This window comes from Marmota marmota, unplaced genomic scaffold (assembly GCF_001458135.2).
Source record: "Marmota marmota marmota unplaced genomic scaffold, marMar, whole genome shotgun sequence".
Classification (NCBI taxonomy): domain Eukaryota; kingdom Metazoa; phylum Chordata; class Mammalia; order Rodentia; family Sciuridae; genus Marmota; species Marmota marmota.
Window position 1 is genome coordinate 3,649,113 of NW_026000142.1, and position 18,169 is coordinate 3,667,281.

The 18,169-nt window shown below is 39.4% G+C and overlaps 1 protein-coding gene across 6 annotated transcripts in view; it reads right to left on the bottom strand.

The window, feature by feature from the left end:
* The window catches only part of Col28a1 (collagen type XXVIII alpha 1 chain), a 156,988-nt gene that overhangs the window by 24,162 nt on the left and 114,657 nt on the right, over positions 1-18,169 (bottom strand). For all 6 annotated transcript variants that reach the window (XM_048785979.1, XM_015488243.2, XM_048785982.1 and 3 more), the window contains 3 exons: positions 2,621-2,689; positions 2,009-2,089; positions 1,888-1,923 (listed from right to left, as the gene is read on the bottom strand). In XM_048785979.1, coding sequence (XP_048641936.1) covers positions 1,888-1,923; positions 2,009-2,089; positions 2,621-2,689 — 186 coding nt within the window. The remainder of the gene's footprint in view (positions 1-1,887; positions 1,924-2,008; positions 2,090-2,620; positions 2,690-18,169) is intronic.

Here is an 18,169-nt window from a genome sequence, read left to right on the forward strand (position 1 = left end):
GCCTGTCACCTGTTAGATTTTAACAATGTACATTCTCTTTCCCTTCACTCTTCCCATCCTGCTAGCCTCTTGTTCTAAAATCTTGAAAACCAATGTCAATAAAATGATGTCGTCTCCATTACTAAGATCATTGCTTTATGGTTTAAAACCCTGCACTCAACAGATAAAGTTTGGAGCCTTTATCTATTGCTCCAAACATTTTGAGGCCGGAGGGCAAAAAAATAATCAATGTAAATAATAAATAATTGGGTCTGATGGGGAAGGTGGGGGCCGGTCAGTAAGAAAATCAAATGCTGCCCTTTCCCCATCCTCCTTTCAAAGCCCTTCCTCCTGCTCCTGCTCCAAACTGTTGCTAAGGTGACCTGCCCCAAGGTTCCTCCTACGAGTTGTTAATTGATACTGCCTGGGCTGCTTTTTTGGCCATCCCATGGGCATCTCCTGGCCTCCAATCACTTAGGCAAGATGGCGAAATGAAGGAGCAAGATAAGGAGGAAGAGGGCAGGAGAACAAGAAAATCTAAGATGTATAAAAGGGACAGGACACTCCCACCAGCTATGGCCCCCTTCTTCCTGGGAGAAGTCTGTTTTATTCTTTAAATAAAACTTGCTTTCTACGCTTACCTCGGCATTTCTCTGGTGCTTAATCTTCACCTCTGGGAAACAGAACTCATCGTCACCCGTAAACAGTGGTATCAATATCACACATCACCGTGCGCTCTGGACTCTCCTAACTATTTCTGTCATGGCATTTATCACACTGTGGATAAACAACCTTTATGTCTTTGTTCCCACGGGGCTGTCAGCTCTTTGAGGACAGGGAGACAGACTCTTATTCTCTACTATTTCCCTAGTACCTCTCTATCTCAGAGCCTGACTCACTACACTCCCCTAAAATACTGGTGAAAGAAAGAAATAAATGAGCAAATAAATGGATGAAGAATACATGGATGAAGTCCAATTCCTCATGCTGGGATAAAATAGTAAAGTCCCACTGGTCATTTATGTACACTTTCCCCTGCTGCTTGTTTTGTGGGGAGGAAATTATTGTCTATATAGCTGCTTCATCCACTGTAGGCATCTTTGGGGTCGGAGGAAAAGAGGTTCCATGTGTGCCTCTCTGCTCTTGTTGTCAGCACCTGAACTCCCACACCCTCACACTTGGATTTTCCTGGCACAGAACATCAGCATCTCCAGACCATGACCTAGAGAAAAATCAACAAGAAGAAAAGGTCCCTTTTCCTCTTCTACTCCAGGAGATGCAGTATCTTCCGATCAGACAAGAATGAATCAGAAAGGAAGAATTAGGATTTACTACAGAAACTCTAGAACCTTCCCATCCATGTGTGTCTAAAGAGTCAGGTTTGATTTTTTTTTCTGTTTTTAATGGTGTGTGGAAACGAGCAGGAAAATGTGGCTGCTTAACAAATATTTGTTGAAAGGTAAATCAATACATAAGCATAATCCTGATTTTGTGTTGCTGTTTTCCTTGGAACACTTCTTAAAGAAACCAGTTCAGGAAAAAGAGCCCCCATTCTGAAATGAGAAGGATCAGATAAAATAAGAAATCATTTGGACATTCAGTTTCTTGTAAACAGCTCACTTCCTTGTTGCCAATAATAGCAGTGTGAGCATTTCTACCAGGGGGTGTGAGGGGACTGGTCACACCTCCACCACAAGTTAGCCAAGGCTGCCTGGTGTAATTTCTCCTCCACGGTCCAATGCAATTACCTCATGCATCTAATTCAACACTGGGCTGGTAGCAGTAACCATCATTTAAATACCAACTAGAATCCTGCATCCAAAGAATTCATAATTCTAAAGCTAAAACATGAATGCAATAATTTTGCAAGCACAAAACCCTCAATTACCCACTAGAGCAGATACTCACTGTAAGTCCTGCATCTCCTTTTGGTCCTTGTAATCCCTACATAGTGCAAGAAGAGTTAACAGTCAATATAGTTGGAACCAGTCATGAGTATAAAATCACAACTTTTTAAATCGCATCTTGCCTGTTTTCCAGGAGATCCTGGGTCTCCAAGTTCCCCCTTTTCACCTTTCTTTCCCACATCACCCTGTTCTCCATGCTCACCCTTTAAAAATATGATAAAAAAAGACAAGTTTAAAGTATAAGCATTAAAGTCAAATAGCAAAAACTCTGCAACTTGGTTTATTTGCAACTGGTATCTCTTCAAGACCTGGAGCTCTTGTTGATACAAATATATAATATGAAAAAAAAATTGAGAGCAATTTGTTTACACTCCCTCAGCCATAGTTATCCAATTTATAATGAACCAGAGATATGAAGTGGCCATGTGATCAACTCCACAACTTCAGGGAAGGCTATTGCACAATTGTCCAGATTCCTGAGTTATCTGTTGTCTCCTGTATGTGTGTTGTAAGGATTTATCCCTTCATTGGCTGGCTTTTAAGAATGAAGGCAAGATTTTGTAAAATGAGCACATTTATAAGTAGAAAGGGCTATGCACAAGGTTTCAATTCCACATGGGTGTCTGAGAGTGTTAGGAAGAAGTGTGATGCATACGTGAGAGCTCATTTAAAGTCAAAGTTAAGCTATTGAGAGCTTAAGCCACAGCATTTCTCTAATATCCTGAAATACTTACCTTCTGACCTGGGAGGCCTTGGCCCCTGGTGCCCTTTGGCCCTGGAAAACCTTGAGGTCCTTGTTCTCCCTATACAGGATGTAAGAAAGAATGTTTCTATTAATTGTCCGGGATAACTCAGAATATTTGGACTTTGTTGACTTTCTCTGCTGTATAGTATCCCATTAAATAACAGGACTATAATTTATCCATTATCCTATGGATGAACATTAATTTCTAATATTTCTATATTAAAAATAGTGCTTCAATGAATATTTTTACATACCTTTGCACAATTGTACACTTCCCTAGGAGGAAACCTTTACATCAAAACAAATATACAGAATAGTACAAAATAAAATGAACACAAGTAAATACTTTCTGAAGTTGAACTGAAATACTCAGTTCTTCATGAGCCCAGCCCTAACATCTAACAGCAGATTTTCACAACTAGACTCCAAGGTTTTTTTTAATCCTCTGACATGTTGTGTTTCTAAATGGATTGCAAGTGTGGTGCTACACTCTTGCCTCCTCAATTCAACACAAGAGGACTTAAAACAAGTTTCCTACCATAGTCAGACTTCTCAGAACTTATTCCCTGAATGGCATTGCACCTTGGTATCCCTTGAGCCAAGCCCAGTGCTATAATATAGCGGACCCACCAGGAAAGTTTATGCAGTATTGTACAAATCCTGGGCTCAGCTAAGGAGACTCATGCTTGAAGAAGGAGTGCTTTCTTTATTAATTGCTTAGTTGGTTGAAGTGGACAGGTAAAGATTATTGGTCTCTATTCAATTTAGAGTCAAGAGAGAATCCTCTTTTCTCACCAGGGAATCTGGAGGTTTTAAGAGGTCCTGAACCTGGATAGGGACTGATATCGGTTACATATACCCTAAATATTAAGTCAACACTTGGATGTGAAGCTGAAGATTCAAGGAAAGGGAGAAAAATCTGTTCTCTTTTTCAGAGAAGGCACTCCTCCCACAGGTAGGTATCAGGAAGACAAAGAGGCAGGAATGTACAGGAAACAGATCACCCTCACTACACACACTGAAAGCCATGCTTCAGCAGGAATGAATCTACAGCCTCATCTGGAGGAGGAGGCAGAAGGTCTGTCTACATACAGACTGGAAGGCCAGAGCTTAAAGTGGCCTGAAACACCCTGAGGAGTTGCATGCCTAGAATTCTACTGTGCTCTGCTCTAAGTAAATGTAAAGGAAAAAAAAAAAATATGAGAAGGAAGTATTCTCTTAAGGAAGATGTTCCAGTTAAAAACACTTTGGTGGAGGTTTGTTTTCTCAGATTTTTATGAGATGAATGAGCTATGTGTGGAAGGTAGCTTTGGCTTGTCAGGGAGTCTCAGACACTGGGATCAGAACTGGGAGAATTGAGATCAGAGATCCAGGAGGGTTTCTGACCAGGTATGAGGAAATTAAAAGTTCACGGGAGAACACTAAAAAGAAACGAATGGTTGGCTCTGTCCCAACCCCAAAGGACAGCCAGAGAGCGAATCACTGTGGGACCCAGCTGCAGTGGTGACTTATCACTGGGACATCTATATTTAGACAAAGGGAGTCCACCTTTCAACAATTATTCAGAATAATTATTCTTTGACAACATCTCAGATCTCCACAACAGCTAATACAAAAGACGTCCAATAAAAGTTGGTGACTAACTAGCTGCTTTTAAGAAATGACACAATTTCCTAACAAAGTTAAAAGCTATTGTGGCTTCCTCACCACACCCTGAGGGGAAAACCTCAGAGAGCCAGTTATCATGTTTGGATCCTTCTATGTTCAGGAATTTATTTTGGGATACTTCACACATAAACATTTTCTATATAATTGCTAGAACTATAGTCATTCCAGGCACCTGGATTTCCTTATAGTGAAGGCATTTTCCCCCACTTTAAATTACCAGTTTCCCTTCAAAATACTTGAAGGCTTCCTATAACTTTCAGAGTAGATTACCAGGCTAAAAGCCTCTTACCACGTAAGTCCATATCTTAGCTTGGCAGAGGTGGACACTATACAATCAGATTTGTTTTTTTCCCTTTATAAGTCTCAGGAAAAAGAAAAACAATGTTTTTAGCGCGAGTCAAAGCAACTGCAGGAAACAACCTTTCAGAAGGTATGATTAAGTGCAAACTTTAAACCTAGCTTCTTAATCACTGTACCACTTTGTTGACTCTTAAATCTGTCCTGTTAACAATGTGATAGTTTTGTTTTCAGATGATTGCTTAATCTCCAGGAAAGAAGTTTTTAAGTGTAATGCACAACTACCTGAATGCTTCAATGATTTTTTTTTATTACTGATGTCAGGAAACAATAGTGTTTTTTTCTAAATGTTCTATAAGATGCAGTAATTAAAAAAATAAAATTCATAGATAATCAAAGAATGTAAAGGGGACGTCTGGCTTCTGCTCAGAATATAGAAAAGTAAAAAGTCAATCCTTCCCTTGTTCTTACAATGACTTACAACCTGTGGAGTCACAGCTTTTTTTGAATCTGTCATAGAGCTGTGGTTTCAGGGAAATCTGCCAACTCCACATATAAGGAAGCACGAATCGTCCACAGAGAGGCAGAACCTGACCACTCAATACCTGGGGGAGAGCCCAGGATTGGTAAGGAGGATTTGACTAAAATTTTTAATAAATTGCTAAAGGCCAATACAGGCTACCAGGAGAGGAGGAGAGCTGGAGGCACAAGGGGAAATGGCACCCATCACAGGCTCTTCTTCTTTGGGGACCTTACCAGTGCTCATAAGAAACCTAGGGCAAGTAAGAGTCTGAAGAAACTCTCTTCTGGTGCAGGCAGAGGGAAGTAGGAATCTCCAGTGTCTTGGCCTGTCTGTGCTGACAATATACCATGGAAATAGGTTGCTTATAAACAACAGCAATCTAATTCTTATAGTTCTGGGGCTGAGAAACCCCAGATCAAGGCATTAAAGGATTCATTGTCTTGTGAGGGCCTGTTTCCTGGTTCATAGATGGTGCTTTTTGCAGTGTCCTCACATGGTGGAAGGGGCAAGGCAAATCTCTTAATTACCTCCCCAAGGCCCCAGAGTGCCTGGTAGCATTTCAACATGGATTTTATGTTCAGACTATACCACCCAGGGCAGGGTACGACACTCCCTGTGAAACAAAAGTCCTAAAACTCTAGGGAAAGGCAGCAAACATTGTTATCTTGAGGGCACAGCGGATGACCCATGCCCACTGGGGGCCGGAAACAGAGTCAATCTGTGGGAATGAATCCTGGCACCGACCTATAGAGCAGCTCCACTGCTTGGGGAGGTTCATAAAGTCAGGCTCAGCCAAGACCGTTAGAGGCCTCTATAGATTTGCTGGAACTCATAGAACCACACACTTAAAAGAGGGTGAAAGTTACTTTAACTAAATCATTTTTTACTAAATAATAATTTTTTAAGGTAAAAAGAATCAATGAAATACTTGGGAAAATGTAAATAATGCCTCTAGATTTGATAGTATTATATCAATAATAATTGCTATTTATCACCCTACTGTGTTATGTAAGAGAATGTGTTTGTAGCAAAAGGACTGCAGTTAGGGTAAAAACGACACTGTAGCTGGAACTTACTCTCAAAAGTTAGAGAAAAAGAATATGAATGTTGGTACACACACATACTTTGATAAAGCAAATGTGGTGATGTTAACTTTTATGGAATCTGGTAAAGGGGATACGGGAATTCTTCGTACTATATAACTTTTCTGTAAGTGTGAATTACTTCAAATAACATTTAAGGTTAAAACAGCATATAAAGTGAATGAGTGTAAAGGTAAATGAATGCATTAAATGACTGCACACAGGCATCGGCTATCATCCCGGCAGCAGCTAAAAAATATAAGTATACAAGTGTTTTGTCTACCCAAAGTTTTGGGTACCCACAGGCCAAAAGAATACCAAGGGACCTAAAACAAAGCCCTGGTGTGGATTTCCTGAGGTGACTCCAGCTCTTTATATACAGGAGGCTTCTATCATCACCAAGAACCTTTGTATTTCCCCAGGATTGAACTGAAGATGGACTTCAGTTCAACCACTTGAACCAGAGATGGCATTGTCCTGCCTGAACACGGCCAGTTCATAAGCCCAGCACTGGTTATCCACCACCACCAGACCGACCTTTGCCTGCCTAGGCGTAAGGGCAATGCTAACAGAAAGTAGATACTTAGGCTGCAAGGCAAGAAGGGAGCCTTCAACAGCCATTTTCCCTTCCTGTTTGAGTCACATCTCCCGAGTTTCCTCTGTCATCCCGAAGATGATAATAGAGATATTTATAACACAGCAATACTTATATCTAAAGAGATACATACTTCATTTTTACCAAAGGGTATGAAGGTGCCCATTATTAAGTAAGATAAGAAACAAGTTATTCTAAGATTTCAACACAGGCCTGTTGTCTTGGACTGAAATGTGGAAGGAGAGAGAAAACAGACTCAACTGGAATTTTAACCAAAACCCAGGCTCAATGTAGTGACAACACTTTTATCAACAAACTTTATGACTTTCAGTTTTACTGTTGAGCTGTTTTCTTATCATTTTCTATAACTTGCTCAAAGAAAAAAGGTTAAAATCAGTAATTATAAAAAATGTCCAAAGTCCAGTATTTCCGGTTCAAATGGAATTCAAGTTCCTCCTGTCAAGGGCTGCAGTCCTGTCTGAGAAACTGCCACGACCTGGTTATATATTGAAAACAAACAGCACTTCTAGCTAAACAGCTACAGGTTAACCAGGGCACTCTAGGCTGAGAGGGCTAGCTGTAGAAGCACTGGGGGGGGGGGCATTTTGCATTTGTAAGGAATATTCTTTGCTAAGATGCAATCATATAACCTATTGAAAGCCCAAACCTATCCCCATTACTTTGTAGTGGCCCTCACATGTACCAAACTTTTTAAAAATTACAATTCTTTCCTCAGCTTCTTCTCTAGTTTGCCTTTCCTCCTTTCTGATGGTGCTGACTGTATTGCTAATAAGGAAAAAAAAGGAGTTATACATTTTGAAGATGGGGAGTGAAAGCCTTCTGCAGCTAGAATAGCGCAATCAATGTTGAACTAAGATGCTGGTTGACCTAGTGGGGACATGGAAGAGTTAGAAAGAAAGAACAGTGACCTGTCTGAACAGTCATCTGGTGTTTAATGTGGAATCCAGGAACTACTTTGTATTGAAAGGGATTGCTTTCTCCTTTTTAGTAATAGCCAGTTCACTTGAGAAGAAAAATGGACTTTCTCTGTGGCCTTTCTAGTACATAAAATCATGCAGGTCGATCAGAAGCACTTATCCACAGACTCCTAGAACAACCAAACTTTGGCATTATCTCCTTATCCCAGAAATTCTGATCATAATCATCTCCTGTTGCAACTAGAAACATTTATTGTATCCCTATGTGCAGAGGACTGAGTTTATGTTCCTATTTAATTTTTGTAATAATCCTGGGAACAAACATATAAACGAGAAAAGCTAGGCTTTTGCAATTCTTCCGTAGCACCCTGGATTATATCTGATTTCATAACAATGTTTTCAACAGTAATTCTCTCTCTCTCTAAACTGCAAGCTGACAGTCCCTCCAAAACAAAACAAAAGGTCCACTGATTTTTCCTTTTGGAACAGAGTATAGTAGAAGCTGGGCAGTTTCCCCTTCTCTAACCTGATAATCAATAGCTTCTAGTTTGTTTAAATCCTTTTCCTTTGAGGAATTAAACTCTTCTCACTTAATGTCCCATTTTCATACATTAACATTCTCTAATGGGCACTACGACAGGCTAATGCTTGTTCGATACAGCAGCCCATTTGGCTGGGAGTAGACTGAATGAGTGAGTTACACGTTATCAGAGGAGCATTTGCTGGACTGCAGCTCTGATGCATGTGGTACCTGGCCAAAATACAGTCCCAATGGGCTTAACAGAACAAAAACATGGCTTTGATATATTTTATTGTCATTCAAATGGTGATCTAGCTCCATTGTGTCTGGTGAGAGACCAGAAAAGCATTTACTCTTTACAGATTGAAACACTGATATTGAGTCTGTTCGTAGAAACAGTTTAAAACCCTGGTGATTTGTATTTCTTTCTTCAGAGCCTCTGTTGAAACTGGGAAAACAGTCAGCCTCATAACAAGGGTTTTCTAAACAGCTCCCATGGAAACTTCCATGAGCTGGACCAAGATAATGCTGTATCCATTTTCTACGGCTACCATAATGAATTACCAGAAATTTAGTGGTTGATAACACCACCAATCTATTCTCTTATAGTTCCACAAGTCAGAAGTCTGAAACCAGTTCCACTGAGCTAAAGTCAAGGTGTTGACAGGGCCAGGTTCCCCTAGTGACTCTGAAGAAATAATCTGTTTCCTTGATTTTTTTTTTCCATCTTCTAGTACCTGTCCACAGTCTTCCACTTCTCTCCATCTTCCTGTACCCCGTCTGTTCCCACCACCACCTCACCTCTTCTGTAGTCTATTTTCCTCTGCTTTCTTCTTAATTGTAATTATTAGGGCCCACCCATATAATCCAGGATAATCTCCCCACCCCAGAATTCCTTCTGCAATGTATGGTGATATACACAAATTCCAGGAACGAGGACATAGATATTTGGGAGCCATTATTCAGCCTACCACAATGGCTTTTGTCCCATTCATGCAAAAAAAAGTAAGATCACTGTTGTGTTGCCTGTAATTTAATATACTTCTCTTAGACAAGATTAATATGTATATGTGCAGGTTAATGTCATTTGCACTCCAGGAGTGCTGAGTTTAAACTTAAAATATAGTCATGTGCTGCATATTGTCATTTTGTTCAACAGACCATGTATACAACAGTAGTCTCATAAAATTATAATGGAGCTGAAAAGCTCCCATTACTTATTGCCATCATCATATTCCAATAATGTCACAGCACAATGCATTTTGTACACATTTGTGGTGATGCTGCCCAAAACACACCTACTGTGCTGCCAGTCATCTAAAAGTATAGCAATACAATTCTGTACAGTACATAACTCAATAATGATAATAAATGACTAGGTGCTAATTTGTGTACTTACTATACTATACTTTTTATCATTGTTAGAACATACTCCTACGTGTGTGTGCGTAACATCCTTACTGTAAAACATATGCACAAGGAGGAGCCTCATACATCTCATGTTTACTACATTGCTTGATTGCATCAAGAAGCCATATCAAGTAACTGACCTGTACCATCTAGGTTTATGTAACTATACTCTGTGATATTTGTGCAATGATGAAATTGCCTGGTGACGCATTTCTCAGAACATTTGCCTGTCCTTAAGCAAAGCATGACTGTACCATAATCAGTAGTCCATACTTCCAAGAAGCATACTTCAAATATTGCTATCTATTGTTCCAGAGACATAAAAAAGCAATTCATCTTTGGTGAAATATGGGGTGTTCAAGATAGGTGGTGGCTAGAAATGTGCAGGTCACTTGCCCCTGCATGAATGGGGCCCAAGAGTCAGGTGAACCCATAGGCCATATACTTTTGGTAGAGCACCACAATTTCAAAACTCCCTTCAGTACAGGTGCTTCATACATTCATTCCATAATGAAGAAACTCTTCACCTGATCTAACTTGATCTGGACCTGGGAATAGGGTTGCATTTTCCTCAGAGTGATTATTTATGTAGTGCTTATAAAAATGCTGAAGAAGACATGGAATTGGAACCTTTCAGTGTGTTGTGTGGGGGCCCATTTGCTAATAAGGAGTTAAACTTAGAGTAGAATTCTATCTGAAACTTGCTTTAATGAAAACAGACCACCTGAGATAGCAGGCTTATCTAGGAAGAAATAGGTTATTGTAAATATTTACAGGCCACTGATACCAAGAGAGTAAAAAATATAAATATCCAAATTAGGTCCCACTCAGCTCATGTAAGTTACATCCAAATTATTCTCACTTTTGTGAGTCAAGTTTTCCACATCATTTTTCTTAAACTTTTAGTCTCTATTTCCATTTTTCTATTTATAATTACTAGCAGGTGATAAAATGAGTGAACAAGTAACAGATGAACATTTGCAAACAATCTCAGCAAAATCAAGCCCAGTAACTGGGCTGTTTGTTTCATGAACCTGTGTTCACTGTTGATTTTCTATCTGATTGCCAAAACTTAGTCCAGTGTTCCAATAATAATTATTCTTAGTTTAAATCCGAAAATTAAATGCATTGATAGGTCACAGTGCAAAGAGTGCCGTGGTTTTGAGGGCTTTACCAGCTGGTCTCAGCTGCATACGTTAACACATCTTGCCCTCTTGTCTAAATAGCTGTCTATAAAATCTGCCAAATTTTATGAACATCTTACATAGCATTTGAATACACTTGTACTGCCAATGATAAATACAAAGAGACAGGGTTGGTTGAGTGGCAGTTGACTGTGCTAGGGACAAGGACATCTGGAATGCTCCCTTTGCTGGCCATCTGCATAGCACAAGTCTCCCAGTTCTCCCTGTATTTCTAGTAGCCCATGCTCTTAGTTGGGTTTGATGACCTCCACACTTCTCTCTTGGTACTCCTTGTGTCCTCACAAAGTCTGCCATAGTCCTTCACTTTTACTTTAATATCCTTAACAATCTTGTCCACATCTATGATTTTAGTGGTGATCTCAGAAGGCTAATCTCTAATCCTTTAGTCCCCAATTCCATTTTTGTCTCCAAACTCCATGCCTGACTTCTATGTACTTTCTAGAGCTTCCCACATACTAAACATCTCAGAACCAAATCTGTCAACTACAATAATCTTACTGAGCCATGTTTGCTTTCCTTTACCTCTCAGTCTCTCATGCTAATGATTTTGTGTCCTGACCTCTGTGCTCCCCCAACACCCTCACTCAATCTGTAGGTGAGTCCCAGACCTTGCAACTATTCTAAGAAGGTTTCCCTGATCTGCCCTCACCCCAGTCCAGATGAATGCCCTCATATCAACCTAAACCTCTCTTGTAGCATGCATCTCCTAAGATGCTTGGATGTTCACATCATCTCTTTTCTACTTATCATGAACTCCCAAAGTAGAGGCAATGCATTTTATCTTTCTGCCTTTTTATCTAAGGTGCCTATTTTGGACAGCATGTCGTGCTGAGTCAGTGGAAGCAGAGGCTAACCTTCTTTTTAGTAGAAGTTACCTGGAGACCAGGCACCCTAAACTCTTGTCTTAATTAGCCTTGCATACCCCATAGATGTCAAGGTGCTGCTCAGGTTAATTCAAGGCAAATTTCATGATAACTTTGCAGGGATCAATGTGAAAAAGAGATAATAGGAATGTGTGGAAAAGTGCCAGCCGATCATTCATTATGTGGATCAACTGAAGAAGGTTCTTTGGACTTAGACTGTAGAACTGAGTCCAAGCCAATTTATTAATAGCTCCTGTCATATTGGCCTCTGAGCTAGTTGAATAAAACAGGTAAGGGGATCTTTACAAGTTAGAAAACCACTGTGGCTCATTTAAGAAGCATTCTGCTGATGGCACATGCCACTAAAGCAGTGCTGCAAGGTGCAAAGACAGCAGGAAATGCTGACCAGGACAGGCACAGCCAAGGTCTCAGCAGAAGGAAATGGGGCCTCAGTGCAATATTCAATCCTTGTGCCTGAATTTGCTGAATGAAAGAATTCCATGAAATGTTGTATGCTTTTGAAACTGCTCTTTTTTCCCCCATATGCCAGACAAGAATGGACCCAGAAGCAGTGGAAAGGGCAAAGCCTCCTTCATACTGATTTAATAGTGGAGTAGGCTGAATAATGGCCTCCAAATATAGCTGGGTCCTAGTCCTGGGACCTGTGAATATAATCTTAAATAAAAATAGGGTCATTTTCAGACATGATTTCTTTAAAGATCTTGACACATGGAGATTATCCTGGATTATCTGGGTACATCAGATCAGAGAGAAGAAGAAGAAATTTGACAGCAAAGAAGGTAGCCATGTGATAAAAGCAGAGAGAAATCAAAAAGATATAATAATGACTTTAAAGATGGAAGAAGGAAACATGCATGATGAGATACAAGCCATGTGTCTCTAGAAACTGAAAAAGACAAGGAAGTATATTCTTTCCCAGAGCTAACATGTTAATGTTGGCCCACTAAGATTCATTTTGGATTTCGGAGCTCCAGAACTATAAAAAGAATAATTTTGAATTGTTACCACTAAATTGCATTTAGTTGCCACTAAATTTATGGAAATGGATACTGTTGTCCCTCCTACTTTTAGCAGATCAAACCATAACAAGAGTGTTCTGCATTAAATTATTGAAAAAATAATTTGGCTCCAAAATATTTTGAGTGCCAAGGAGTGCACACTCTGACATTAAAATGAGGAGGCCATCAGCAGTGTTCAGAGCAGTTTTGGGTTTTACAGGCAAGTGGCTCCAAAGATGGCTCTTCAGGGAGTGGTGTTCTGTAAATTTTCTCTCTTCAGGAGAAAAAGCAATGCTGAAAAATAATATTTCACACTAAGAGGAAGAGAAGGCTATTCAATGTATCAGCTTGCCTTTGCAATATGGCTGGAGATTGTTGGAAGAAGACTATGAATCACTAAAACCAATGGTTCAGAAACATCACACTTATTCTTTTAAACTTGATCAGGTTTAGACTCACATTGCTTGTGAACTAAGTTGTTGCAATAGTTTTTTTAATCTATGTCTTTCTTCAGCTCACATCCATCCATTCCAGAGATCTTCAAAAGTGAGGAAGCAGGAAATGATACTTCAGAAGACCCTGAGAATCTGAGGGAGGTAGATATTTTTAACTACACAGTCCACCTCCTCTTCCCCATACCTCTGTCAAACAAGGAATCATTGCTGAGTTAATGCACTGAGCATGCAAATGGTGTAGAGAAAGAAAAACGAGAAGAAAGTATATTCCCAAGCTGTAATAGAGTCCAACACTCAGCTGACCAGGTTGCTCTGTCCTTAAAACCCTTCCAGATTATATACCCACAAGAAATGAAAACATATGTTCATACAAAAACTGGCACATGAATGTTCAAGACAGCACTATTTATAATAGCCCCAAAGTGGAAACAACCCTAATATACATCAATGGACAAATGGATAAATAAAATGGAGTATATTCATTCAATGGGATATAATTTGGCCTTAGAAAGGAAGTTCTGTCTAGATAGGGCAGAAGGGTGGGAGGGGAAGGGAGGGGCATGGGGTTAAAAATGATGGTGGAATGTGATGGATTTTATTATCCAAAGTATATGTATGAAGACACAAACTGGTGTGAACATACTTTATATACAACCAGAGATATGAAAAATTGTGGTCTATATGTATAATAAGAATTGTATTGCATTCTGCTGTCATATATAAATTTTTAAAAATTAATTTAAAAAAGAAAGGAAGTTCTGATATATCAGGGATGCATTTTTTAAATTATGCTGTGCGAAAGAAGCTAGACGCAGAAGACCACATATTTTATGATTCCATTTGTATTAAATGTTTAGAATAGGCCAATCTATGGTGCCAGAAAGATTAGTGTTTTCCAGGCCTCAGGGTTAAATGAGAAAGGAATGTGAGTGATTGCCAGGGACATGAGCTTTCTTTTGAGGATGATGAAAATGTCTAAAATTAGGTTGTGGTGATACTTGCACGGTTCTGTGAAAATTCTAAAAAATTATCGAAGTATCTACCTTCAAGGAGTGAACTATATAATATCCGAGCTCTTTTTCTTTTTTATTTATTTAATTTATTTTTTTATTATTAGTTGTTCAAAACATTACAAAGCTCTTGACATATCACATTTCATACATTTGATTCAAGCAGATTATGAACTCCCATTTTTACCCCGTATATATATTGCAGATTCACATCCGTTCCACATCCATGTTTTTACATACTGCCATGCTAGTGTCTGTTGTATTCTGTTGCCTTTCCTATCCTCTACTATCCCCCTCTCCCCTCCCCTCTCCTCCCCTCCCATCTTCTCTCTCTACCCCCTCTACTGTAATTCATTTCTCTCTCTCTTGTTTTTTCCCCTTTCCCCTCACTTCCTCTTATATGTAATTTTGTATAACAATGAGGGTCTCCTTCCTTTACCATGCGATTTCCCTTCTCTCTCTCTTTCCCTCCCCCCTCTCGTCCCTGTTTAATGGTGATCTTCCTCTCATGCCGAGCTCTTTTTCAACAAACAACCCTTTCTAGGGTTCCTGTCATCAGAGCTGTGATCCCCAAACTTTGATGAACATCAGAAATATTTGTAGAACTTGTGAAAATAAGGATCCTACTCTCTGGGTTCCACTTTCAGAGTTACTGGCTTTGGGGGTTCAGGTAGAGCCCAAGAACCGAGTGTCTACCAGGTCCTTAGGTGACACTGGTGGGGGGTGAGAGGCAAAGGCAGCTTGCCTAGAGAACTGCCAGGGGACAAGATCCTGCAGAAGCTCTGCAGCGTGGCATGAAGGCCGGCCCTGCACCATCTGGCTCTGCCTGTGTCCCCAGCCAGCTTCTCCGTAGGCTTCATCTCACCTTAATCCCCATTCATACACATCTATTTCTGGCTCTCTTACTTTTCTGGGTGGGGGCAAGGGAAGTTACCAGGGATTGAACCCAGAGGCACTCAACCACTGAGCCATATCCCCAGTCGTTTTTTGTATTTTATATAGAGACAGGGTCTCACTGAGTTTCTTAGCGTCTTGCTAAGTTGCTGAGCTGGCATTGAACTCATAATCCTCCTGCCTCAGCCTCCTCAGCCACTGGGATTACAGGTGTGCACCACTGCACCTGGCCTCTCTCACACTTTTTGCCCACATATTAGACATAAACTTATCACCATTGTCAATTTAAAAAAAAAACATATCTGCCTGTGCAGAAATTATGGATGCTTCTAAGTGTTTCTGTTTGAGGCATGAATTATAGGGTACAAGTTCTACATTGCTCTCATAGTTGTATCATCTTCAGAAAGGATCATAGCTACTAGAAGACAGTGCATTCTGTAACCTGTGATTTTCCACCAGGAATTAGTGCAAAAAGGACTATCAACTAATTTTCAGGAAATGTCTTTCAGGAAATATCTTTCAGCAGAGGATTCACAACTTTAGCCCTTTCATAAATCACTTTTTTGGATATACTATGGGGATTAAAGAAGTAATATTTATAAAGTCCTATGAATTCTTTCAATAAGAGAACCTTATGATTAACACTTCCTGTAAGCAAACCTTAACCTCACTCATTTATATGCCCTGTTTTCCTTTCTCATTTCCAACTTAACACAGAAATTATTCCTGACAATGCAGACCAGATTCAGAGAGGCAACTCTTACCCACTCAGGGACGATTTTCTCTTGATTTTCTTCATAAGCTACTTAATGACACATGAATAGTAGGTCTTCCTCTACCATTGCATGTATGGATAGCACATCAAAGGCCAAGAAATAAAACTATGAAAAGATCCATAGAATCAGAGTCTCCTATAAAAGCATACCTTTAAAGTCATTCATTACCAAAGTTAACTCACTTTTTCTTGCATCATGCTTACTTCAAGGACATATCAAGAAAACCCCCAAGTCAAAGTATAATATAAGAGGCAAGTATATGGATAATGAAACTGTATTCTCAAAATTTTATAACCTAGACTCATACTCAAAGTGAAATAGAAAAATTACATCAAAGAATTAGCAGCAGCAGAAAAATCTTCAGGTAGGCAGATTTCATTTGCATACAAGAAAGGGAAGTCTACCAATAGCTAAAGGAATAAGCCTTTCAAGACACAAAGAAGTGAAAATGTTAGTATAGTATGAGAAAATATGAGAAGTTATCTCTGGCAGGGGGAGAAAAATATATAGATAAATGACATTACAAGCATTTAGTGTACTATAATATAGCTATTACAAATAAATTCTATGTTGATTAAGAGGGCATCCAAGTTATGTCAACTGGAAGAGGAAGCAAAGAAAGTTGAAAAAACTATGCATAGAACGATTTTTTTAAAGACACTGTGCTATCTGTATGTATACACAGCTACTCTAAAATATGGAAAACACACCAAACTGCAACAGTGATCGTCTCTATAGAGACAGGAATGAAGGGAAAGGGGAAAATTTTACAACTTTACATCATATGAGGGATGCAGATATAATACAAGGATGCATTATAGCCATATTTTAAACTAACAAAGTTTTGTAAAATAGCTACGAGGTCTTTGGAAAACATACAATAAAAGAAGAATGCTTCTGTTCTCAGGGATGTTCATACTCTGAACAGTCAGGTATTCTTAAAATGTTGTAGAATGGCCAGGTGCAATGGTACATGCCTACAATACCAGCTACTTGGGAGACCCAGGCAGGAGAACTGCCAAGTTCAAGGCCAGCCTGGACAATTAAGCAGAACCCTGTCTCAAAATAAAAAATAAAAAGGGCTGTAGATATAGCTCAGGGGTAAAGCACCCCTAGGTTCAATCCCTAGTACTGCAAGAAAAAAAAAATGTTGTAGACTTAGAATGAAATCTTGTGTGGGATGGGAGGGGGCTTAGAGGAAATCTTTTCTGATTTGAAAGATCAAAGACACACCTAGCAATTCCTTTCTTTTTGCAATCACAATTTTATCCCTGTTTCCTCAGTTGTTCCCATCAGCATACAACATACTCTAATATCTCCCATCTTTAAATTAAATATCTTCTTTAATCATATACTTTCCTCCCTGAATTACTCTATTTCTTTGTTCCTCTTTTTGGAGTGTTGCCTATGTTCTCCATCTTTGCTTCCTTCCTCACTATTCTCTCCTTTCAAAAACTTCTTTTTAAAATAATTTCAAATTCACAAAAGTATGCAAGGATAATATGAATGTTTTCCCAAGATTACTTTCATCCAGATTAATCAGTTGTTAATATCTCCCACATCTGTTTTACATATTCTCTCTGCATCCTTGAAGATAGGAGGAGGATATGTGTGTACCTATAGCTCTCCTCAAGGTCACCAGTGACTTCCATGTTGTCAAAAAATCTAATGATCATGTTTTAATTCTCATCTCATCAGCAGTACCAAAATCAGTGCTCCTTAAAACATCTTTACTTGGCTTCTGGACATCACTTCCGGTTGGTTTTCTTTCCACCCTACTGTCCCAACCTCCCAACCTCCTTTGCTGGATCCTCCTCATCATGCAACCTTCCAGCACTGCAGGATGAGCTGGGCCCTGTCCTAGGATCTCTTCTGTTCTCTAAGTTCACTCTCCACATGTTCTCATCTAGTCTCAACACTTCAAATACCATCTATATATTGTTAAGTATAATTTACATTTCTCATCCTGACCTCTTCCCTAAACTGTAGTCTTCTAGCTCTCAAATACCTATGGAATAGCACCACTGATAGCTTTAGCTTTAGAGGAACAAGTCTAAATTTCTACCTCCATTCTTTCTATATTTCTCACCTCAGGAAATGGCAGCTCCAGCCTTCCAGTCATTCAAGTCAAAAATCTTCATGTTCCTTGACTCCTTTGTTTATATTAGACCTCAGATCCAACCTAGAATACAATCGCTGCTCTCACTATTGCCACCCTGGCTAAGCCATCATTATCCCTCACCTGCTTTTCTTTCTTTCTTTCTTTTTTTTTTTTTTTTTTTT